This window comes from Alligator sinensis, unplaced genomic scaffold (assembly GCF_000455745.1).
Source record: "Alligator sinensis unplaced genomic scaffold, ASM45574v1 scaffold352_1, whole genome shotgun sequence".
Classification (NCBI taxonomy): domain Eukaryota; kingdom Metazoa; phylum Chordata; order Crocodylia; family Alligatoridae; genus Alligator; species Alligator sinensis.
Window position 1 is genome coordinate 1,524,800 of NW_005842223.1, and position 10,113 is coordinate 1,534,912.

Consider the following 10,113-nt stretch of genomic DNA (forward strand, 5'->3'; position numbering starts at 1 on the left):
ATAAGGTGACACAGTAGAGCTGAGGCAGGGTAGGTGAAGAGGTTATAATACCATGTAGACTGCTGTTATATTTGTGATTAGATTTTAATCCGTTCATCCCCCCTGTTTTTATTTTCCTTCACTAGTGTAGTTGTTAACCTAATGCAGGAGCCATCCGTATGTTTTAATAAAGAGGTGAGATAGGGCTGGACAAATACAGTATGTCACTAAACATTACACCCATCTAGGACCCCAGTCCTTTGAGCAAGGCTGATTTCTGGCTCCCCATCTGATCTACATATATTTAGGCAGGTTCAAGCTCACAAGCTTTTTAATCACCCTTTCTGTCCAAGCTTCCATTTTAGCCCATTGCATGCTTTGTAGCATAGATTCAGCCTGAGAATAGGGAGGCTGAGAATAGGGATGCTAAAGAATAAGGTGATTCAGCCTGAGACTAGGGGTGCTCTCTCTTACTTTCAATAGAGATAGAAGAAGTGTACCATAAGGCCCCTGAAGTGTGTTTCTTTGTTGAATTTTTATTTTGGAGTCACAAGACAGCAAACCAGTTAATCGAGTTCCATCCCTCCCTTAGCTCTGATGCTTAGTTGCTGTGACTCATGCTACTGACAGCTTCCTTGGTGCTACTGAATAGGTGGAATAAAGAAACTGTGCACTTGACACTGCTGCAAACATCACCTTTATCTCCACAAAACTGTGACCCTTACTTTTATTAGTCTGGCTGGAGCTACAGCAAACCCACAAGAGACCAGAGAAGGCATGGAATAACCAACCTAGCGAGAGATTTGTAATAGGTCACCCTTAACCCAGCACAGTTCTGTGGCACTGCCTTTCAGACACTGTTGATTAAGGGGATGCAGTGTAGGGCTGGGGGCGAGGAGGGCAAGCAGCCATCTGTTTGCCCCCTGTAAGGGTCAGAAATTATTACTGAGCTAGCACCCAAAGAAGTAGGGACTGTTCACTCCCCACGTCCTTGGAGAGGCATGGAGTTTCATAAGGAGTGTGTAAGTATGACTGCATGACCAGCATGCACAGAAAGAGGAAGCAGGCTGCCCCTTCTAATGGGCTGTTGTAGTGAACTCTGTGGCCTCCAGGACATGCATATAAAGTGATTGCCTCCCAGTGCTTCCTTTGGGGTGGGGTGGCTTGCACAGTTCCTTTTACCCTGGGCTATGCCTAATGGGTACAACACAGCCTCATGTTAGGTGGAGGAACTGGTTCTGTGGTGGATGGCAGTTCTGTACACCTGCGCTCAGGAGTTTGTGCATGTCAGATAACATCACAGTTCCTGCTACAGAAATCGAACAGCCTTTGCTGAAGACATAGTTTGTCATGCGTGAGATTCAGGGTTTGCTTTAGAGGCACTGTGGAGCAAAAGGATGCATCAGAGGGAAGGGTAGCAGCTTCCATCCCTGGTTTCATGGCATGTGTGCGCAAAGCCATGCAAGTTAAGCACGTAATTTAGAGAGTGCTGTTTTAAACTGTAAAACAAACATAGGTGATTTGTCTTTGTTCTGAATGTCCCTTGACATTGGCAGTTTGTCTTGGTTCCTTTAAATTCCTAAGTGGATTATAATTTTTCTTGTGGTATTATTTGACAACAGTCATTTTTCATGGTTTTACTGAATTCTTCAGATATTTAGGATTTTTTTAATGGAAGGAGTTCAGTAAGAGACAGCCATCTCGAGGGCATGTAGTATAATGCAGAGTCTGCAGATAAAACATCTCGGGAATGTTTTCTGTAAACTTTTATGCCATTTGCATGCTTAGAAAATACAGGATTTGACCCACTGTGGTTTATAGCATTTAAACCATATAATTACCTACATGTTCAATGCAAATCCCTTAAATACAGTGGCACAGACAGATTCCTTAGTACTGATGCACTTCAAGAACTGGAGTACTCATCCTAAAACAATAGTGGAGTTTGATTTTAATCTTGATTTTTCCAGTCACTAGTAGGCTGAAAAATGTGGCCATGCAACTTAACTTCATCACTTTTATATATAATGCATCCTAATCATAAAGACTATTTTACATAATAAGCCATCTGGATCCTCCAACGCAAATTTTTCTGGTTTCTAATATTGCCTAGTCATTTATAAGTCCATAGAAATATGCCTTTTATCTAATTAGATTAGTAATGACTCTACTTAGTATAGGAATTACAGCAACATAAGGAGAAAATAATCACACATGCAATGTCAAAATAAACATTCATGTCCTAAGAATATTGTCAGGTGATATCATACCATCTGTCTTCCTGTATCTCGTCAGAATTTTTGCTGCAGCAGCATCTGGTACTTTGGCAAGATCTGCAGACAACTGTAGTAGCTTTACAGCTGCCTTTAAGTTTGCATTTATGTTTGAGTAGTACAAAGGCTCCCTGATCAGCTCCCTACTCCTGAGCATATAATTTTTCTCTGCAGTTCACATTCTGAGGAATATAATAGTTTGCAGAATAATATAGTGACGCTAAGACATGTCTTAGAGGTTTTTGTAGTGGACTTTTTGCCCCAGATATTCACGTGTTTTCATATGGCGTGAATTTATCTCTGGAATCATGTTCAACACCAAAATTACATGTATGGGATTTTTTTCCCCTCCCCCCCCAGTCCCTAGATCAGTGGTTCTCACCCTTTTGGGATTCGAGGCACCCCTTACTGGACTTGAAACACCCCTGCATAATTTCTGTGAATTAAGTGGCATTTCAAAAATGAATTTATATATCACAGTGCTTATGTCTACTCAGGGATTGGGCGGTATGCGGGGGGGGGAAGGGGGGGAGGAGTAGGGACAAGGCAGGTTCTGGCTTATCTGCTTTATCTCATTACACCTCACTTTTCTCTTGATACCAGATGGCACCCTCCAAAGGATCTGGTAGCATCCCAGGGTGCTCTGGTATCCTGACTGAAAATTACTAGATACTCCTGGTAATTCAAGAGCTAAGACCCTGATCCTCAAGGTTACTCAGATACCTCTCTGTCTTCTTGGGTGGCTATGTTCACACAGATATTCTCAGAACCACCACTTAACTGCTGCTTAACTAGGTAGCAGTGAGCATGTGCAAAGCTGCTTGTGCATCGATGCCAACAGCCCAGCTCAGAACCTAGCTCAAGCTGGAGCCATGAAGGATGATTCTCTAATACTCCAAGGGAAGTAGTTAGCTGTGTTAGTCTGAAGTCACTCAGAAGGCAGGGTAGCTGTGCACCCTAAACTAGCTAACTAGCTAGTTAGTTAGCTAGTAAATTAACTAACTAGCTAAGTTATATAGAGAGAACATAACCTTTTATGAACCCAAGTTCACTTCATCACATCATCAGAAGTGAACTTGGTTCACAAAAGCATGTGTTCTCTCTGTATATCTTACTTAGTTTATTAAGGTGCATGCTACCCTGCCTTCTCTAGCGTTCCCCCACCTATCTCACCTACAGACGTATGTATGACTGAGTGTATTCCTCTCCACTGAAGAGTTTCATAGTGGTCAAAACAAGTAACCTCATGATTAAGCATTCCCCTAGCATGTGGGAAACCTAGGTTCAAGTCTTTGACATAGGTACCTGAATCTCAGGATTTGCCTATATTGCTTCTGCAGCATGCCCAAAACCATTATGGAGGAATGAGCCCCACCCACTTGCACATACCAAATGTTGTGTGGTTGCCATTAGTGTAATGTTGAGCACTGCTCAGGGAGTGTATTCAAGACTCAGATCCTGAGCGCCTCCCCAGACATGTGCCAAACAGCAACTGTAGAACATTTTTTAGTGTATGCCAGGAGCATCTGGGCAGAGCTTGGTTCTTAGGATCACCACAGGGACAGTATATATGAATCCTGTCTGCTTGATCCCAGAGAAGTGATCAAACAGACAAGCTGTGGGCTATCCTGAGATGGATGTCTCCCAATGTCTTTGATCGGAGTGGATCCACTTTGTATAAAATATTAAATATTCAGTGGGCCAGAGGAAGAGGATAGAGAGATTCAGTAGCCCAGGGGTTAGAGCACTCAGTTGGGTATGGAAGAATGATGTTCATGTTCAAGTTTCTGCTCCCGTCATTATTTATACAAAACAGAACAGCTCCAAAATGAAAGGCTGAGAGCTCCATTCCAGAATACCCAGTAGCCTGGCATTCAAGGCAGTCATCTTTACTCAGAATAAAGTTAACAGAGCCTATGCCCTTAGTATCAAGATTGTCACAAAGATGGAACACTTGGTTTTGGGGAGTCCCTCAGGTACCTAACTTTCGGGGGGCCTAATTTAGGTACTAGCTGACCACTGGGCAGCAAGAGTCTTAGATATTAAATGCAAAAAAGTTTTTAGCATTCCCATGCTTAATTATCTGTGGGTCATTTCATCACAGTATTGCAATCTAACTAAATGCCTCTAGTGTCATCACAGAAAAGTTGGAACCCTGGCACTTCCTCATGTTGGCTTGTGCCTTTTCTTCCAATGTGCTATTATGTTAAAAATGTATTTTAAGCGCACAAGAAGGGCATGTCTTCTGCAGCTACCAACCCATGTAAAATGTCAAATCTGGTTGCACAGATGCTGTTGTGATAATCTCTCATTGTTACTGAATAGTATGATAATTACTATAATTCTTGTGTAAATGATTATTAGTATGCGAGTTAGACCTGCTCTTGGTAAGGCTTTACTGTTAAACATTCATTCATTCATTTAGTTTCTCCATTCACTTGCTTATTTTTCTGTTCTACTCTTTAGAGTAGAAACAGCCTACTTTGACCAGCTCTGTTTCCTCTGGGCCCATTGCAGCTAAGCAAAAATTGGAAAAGTTTTCACTTGCACACATAGGAAATTGGGATGGGGTTGTTTTTAATAAGTACTCTGAGGAAAATCTGTGTAACTGGTGTTCACATGTTTTATGAATTGAACTTAGGTCTGTTCAAGCCTGAAGTGTTAAGCTTTTTTTCCTTTCTACAAATAAAAATACCTTGGAAAGAAACTGGAACATATCCTCATATATTTGGCCATGGTCACAGATGAATATGTTCTTTGGTTCAAAATTCAGATTTCACTGGGTTAGATGATTTTAAATACATTTATAGTTTATTTTCCAAATACAGTTGGTAGAAATCTTCTCAGTCAGTTTTCTGTTCCTCTGGGTTTTGGACACCTGTTAGAGAAAAGCATAGTCAAGTCATTTGAATGGTTTGGCTGAATGTTCAGTTTATTCAGGTATGAAACGGTCACTTTGATTTGTTCTAGCGATAGGTATATTATAAGCAAAGCAGCTTGAAAGATGTCCTCTTTGGGTTTTCAACAGCATTTTGTGATTCTCAGAAAGTAACGGTCACCTTGCATACAGGGGCTGTTCTGTATTACAGAGCTTTCTACTATTCTGTGACTCCACATTGGTTTCCCTTTAACTGAATTTGCTCAATGTTTTCACAAAGGGGCTTAGCATTCAGGATCCTGACCTTTTCTTTTCAATTTTGGGATTTTAAATTGTGTTTTAGATTCTGATAAATGCAAAGGAGGAAGGGAAGGCGGGCAAGTATAAGCATTCAAATTCTAGTTTCATTATGGTCAGTGGCAGTTTTGCCATTGACCAACCACCACAGGGGAATTTAGAAGAATTGCTAATGTTTGCTTCAGTGGCTATAACTTGGTGTAGTAAAGTGAGAAAAGGGAACAGTGAGGTGATATCAGGTGAAATTAGCCTGTGAAACTAGCTCCCACAGGAAATGGTGGAAGTGTGGGTCATTTTAAAAGTGGTTGTCCAAAGCATTAGGGAATCTATGATAAGGAGTGACACTGACAGAGGCATAGATTAGCTAACATATTAGCTTCTTCTAATTTCTATGTTTCTAGGAATTAAAAATAAATTCATTCCTTCTCTTAGGTAATTGGATTTAGGAAGTTAACCATATTTTGACGGTTTACAGGAGGGGGTTGTGCATAAGTCATCAGTGCTGCTTCGTAGGAATCATGTTGCAAATAAAGCCTGGTCCGACAGATAAAAAGGCAGGTTTTTCTAATCCACCAACAAACCCTGTCCCCAACACACATTGTGTGGGCTTTAATCTCTCTCTCCTTCCTGCACAACAGTAATTTTTCTGTTTCTTTTTTACAGTACAACAAACACCTCTTCGTACACATTGGACATGCCAACCATTCTTACAGCGACCCATTGCTTGAATCGGTGGACATTCGTCAAATTTATGACAAATTCCCTGAAAAGAAGGGAGGTTTAAAGGAACTGTTTGGAAAAGGGCCTCAAAATGCCTTCTTCCTAGTAAAATTCTGGGTGAGTAAGATGAAAGACTTTTCATGTGGGTTGGGCTTCGCTTTTAGTCTATTTGCCTTAGCATACTTTTTACATGAAGGCATATGCAGAAATTAATTTTTCATTTGGAGACATGGATTTACATTATTCATCATTTGTATATATTCTTGACATAGAACACTAGCATACAGCCATTTCTACTCATGGTTTCCAGTCTGTGTCCCACAAAGACATCTAACTGTAATAATATTACCTGCCATAGCATTGCTAGTCACAGCCAGTAATAAGCAGCTAATAATATTCATTGTTATAAATGGTGAACTGCCATCTAGTGGCATAAATGAGGAGCTATAGCAACAACTTGAACTGAGACCTCTCTGTAAGTATCAAATGTTTCAAATGTTGGACTGTGTTGACAGCAAATATAAGGTGTATCCCTGACAATCAGCCCATATTTTTACACCAGAGACTAAGTGACGTTTAAAATAAGTATTATGTAAATACCTAAGAGTTTGCAATGTTTCCAGTGATTGTATTGTAGTGCTTTTGTTTGTTTTAATTTTGGCTTTGTTGTTGGAGCAGACCTGCCTTCAATATGACTTCATGTGTTTGAAATACTGCCACAGAATTCTGTTTCAAGTGAAATACACCTGCTCAGCAGGGTTGTGAACAGGAGGTAAAGAAATATCGAATGGAAAGTGAAACTAGATCTCACAAAGAGTTAGGAAATACATAAATATATTGCTGTCACTTTATACATGTCTGGTGGGATTTCACTGATATGTCAGCCATCTATCTATTCTATAAATCACATACACACATATGGCAATAATCTCCAAAGTCTCCCAGGCTATAACAGCATCGTATTGTAATAATGTGTCATATTACTAAAGCTCTGTTGGTTTGCAATATTAGCTATAGAATATTTCCTAAAAATATGGATTATCATGCACAAAATAATCATGAATGAAAAATTGTCAAAATCAATTTGAAAATTATGTTATGGGAAAGAGCTGCTTTTGTTTTGTTAGATTTGTTCCATTTCCCTGATAATCTGCCAAATTTAGTAATCCATAATGCGTGTACCAATCATTCATTTGTACAAAATAATGAGATTCTACAGGAACATAACATGTTAGCTTTTAATACTGCTTCTACTCTGCTGAAATCCAGAAGTAAAGAATATTGCTTTTTTTATTTAGCAGTACTTGGAAAAACCAACATATTAATCTGAATTTCTAATTATATGATTTACTCACTGCAAAAGAAAAGGTTTGCTTTAGCTTTATAAATGTTGTATTAAAGCTTTTATCATCATTACGTCTAAAGGGGGAATAATTTTCTGCTGTGCCATTTGCATCATATTGACATAAACCAAAACATGTTCTGAAACAGGAACTTCTATCTGAAATGACAAAACTGACACTGATCATTAATGTAATGATCAGTGTTGTTGGTTTGGCAGACAGTAAGGTAGGCATATGCTGTCAAGATCCCTGCTCCTAAAGAGCTTACAGGTCTATAAAAAGTTCTATTGCCATGGTTATAATATGTTTTGGACATGTAAGTAAACATATGGTGAGGTCATCAAGCTACATATTATGGAGCTAGAATATGTGGAATTTATTAATGAATAAATGTGGTTTATGTGGTCTATCACACTGAGCATTACCCCTTCAACATCCTTTGAGGCATTCCCTGCTGTTTTACAGGAAAGCTTTACTCTAAGAATTGAAATGTACTATATTAAGAGTAGGTTTGTTTTCTATTACTGAAGTCCTGGAAGCATATTAAAAAATCAACCTATAGTCATCCTTAGAAATTCTGTGCAAAATTATTATACTTAAAACAGAGCAGAAAAAAACAGTGTTAGCATATGTTTTTAAAGACAACATCCATAGACCAAGTTCACTTATGCCAGGGTATGATGGCAGAGTGGCGAAGGTGTCCTCCACTACAGAAGGTGTGAGTTCAAAGTCTGACTTCCAGAATCATGTTAAAGTCTTCCTTCAGCTGGCCTAGCCATAAATTGGTATGTGGTTATTTGGGCTGGGGAACCAAATGTTCCCATGATATTGGCCACATCCCACAGAAACTGCTGTGTCCCACCTATTCTATCTTAGATGGACTTTGCCTTTCCCTAATTTTTTTTTCATTAACACTCCAGATGAAAGTAGTCTGAGTTTCACATCTTACCTGGCAGTGTATTTCATTTAAGGCTAACCCCCTGAAGAGTTTTTCTAGTCCTGCCCCTCTGAGAGAGGGGAAATTGTCTAGAAGCTTTTGCTGCTGCTGCTGCTGCTCCTATACAAAACCTCCTTTTTCTTCAAAAGATGGCCATCCAGACACAAGGACAGTTGCCAGCTTCACCTGACTAGTTTGTTTGAGCTGAGTCAAAAAATGCATGAACAAAACATGCCCTGCAAATACCTGTAAATCCTGAAATCCTAGCTTCGTCAAGGTCAATGATATAGTTCCCTTTATTTTCAGTGGATCCAGACTTTCAACCCTGATGTGCTGGGAAGGGATTGGACTGTTCTTGCCTTGAAAATCTGTGCTAAACTCAGCCAGTTCCAACTTTTATTTTAAGGAGCACATGCACCTGCTAGAGAGGACACATTAGTAATAAAGCATTTGCGGCTAATCTGGCACTTTCAAATAGGCTGATTTACAAGATATGAAGCATTATTCACTTAATCCTTAGGTTTCAGAACTTCTTATTCCACGGTCCCCTTTTGAGTGGTAGTAGATTCCAAGGATCAGAGTTTGCAATGAGTGTTTACAATATGGTCCATCAAAAATACTGGTTCCTTGTTACACTTACCAAAGACCACCTTTGGGCTGAAATACCTCATCTGTATATGTTCTAGACCTGAAGCTTACAGTTACACATTAGCGCTCATAATTGTGGGGTTTTGTGGGTATTTGGGGTTCATACTTCAGCCACTCTTACTAAATATTTCAAAAAGCATATGAAATATTTTAAATCAAAAGAAGTAAGAAATTATAAAAGCCTGGTTCCAGTGGAGGAGAGGCAAGTGCTGAAATGTTGGTAAGCATGGTAAGTCAGCAGCTTTGCCAACATCTCTTTTACCCAGCCATACCCCATTTCCGATCCACAGTGATTGGGACAAGGAACATGGGGTAGGGGTCACCTTGCTGGGGTCACCTGACCCCAGTTGTCTTTCCTGCCTAGTGCAGGGGGCCTGGACCCAATGACCTTGTGAGGTCACTTCCAGCCCCTTACAATCTATGAATCTATGAAACATTATGAACTAGGAATAGATGGTTAAGGAGCATAGAAACAGAAGGTGATTGGGAAATGGGAAGCAATGGGGGACAGAATTTGAATGAGCCAAAGTGAAGATACTAGAACAGGATGAATAACTAGATTAGATGAAGGAATTTGGAGGTTGACAGAAGCAGGGACTGGCTAAAGGAGTAGACTGGGACACAGTTATGGCTAGGGAAAAGGTGGAGGCATGATAGGACACAGGCGAAAAAGAATCAGGCATGAGGAGCCCAGGAATGGAGGAATCTTAGCCCACTAAAGTATACTGTCCTCCAGAACCTGGGACTGAACTCAAGATCCAAATCTCAAAAATAGCTTGCTGTCAACAAGTACCTGGCAAACCCTTTCATAGATTCATAGATGTTAGGGCCGGAAGGGACCTCAATAGATCATCGAGTCCGACCCCCTGCATGAGCAGGAAAGAGTGCTGGGTCTAGATGACCCCAGCTAGATACTCATCTAACCTCCTCTTGAAGACCCCCAGGGTAGGGGAGAGCACCACCTCCCTTGGGAGCCCATTCCAGACCTTGGCCACTAACTGTGAAGAAGTTCTTCCTAATGTCCAATCTAAATCTGCT

General features: G+C 40.3%; 1 protein-coding gene across 12 annotated transcripts in view; it reads left to right on the top strand.

Annotated features, from left to right (window-relative positions):
- TEAD1 (TEA domain transcription factor 1) overlaps positions 1-10,113 on the top strand; it is a 239,476-nt gene that overhangs the window by 195,122 nt on the left and 34,241 nt on the right. For all 12 annotated transcript variants that reach the window (XR_003094887.1, XM_025208162.1, XM_025208161.1 and 9 more), the window contains one exon: positions 6,091-6,264. Coding sequence is in view for 11 of the 12 variants with exons in the window: in XM_025208162.1 (XP_025063947.1) it covers positions 6,091-6,264 (174 nt within the window). In the remaining variant the exon portion in view is untranslated. The remainder of the gene's footprint in view (positions 1-6,090; positions 6,265-10,113) is intronic.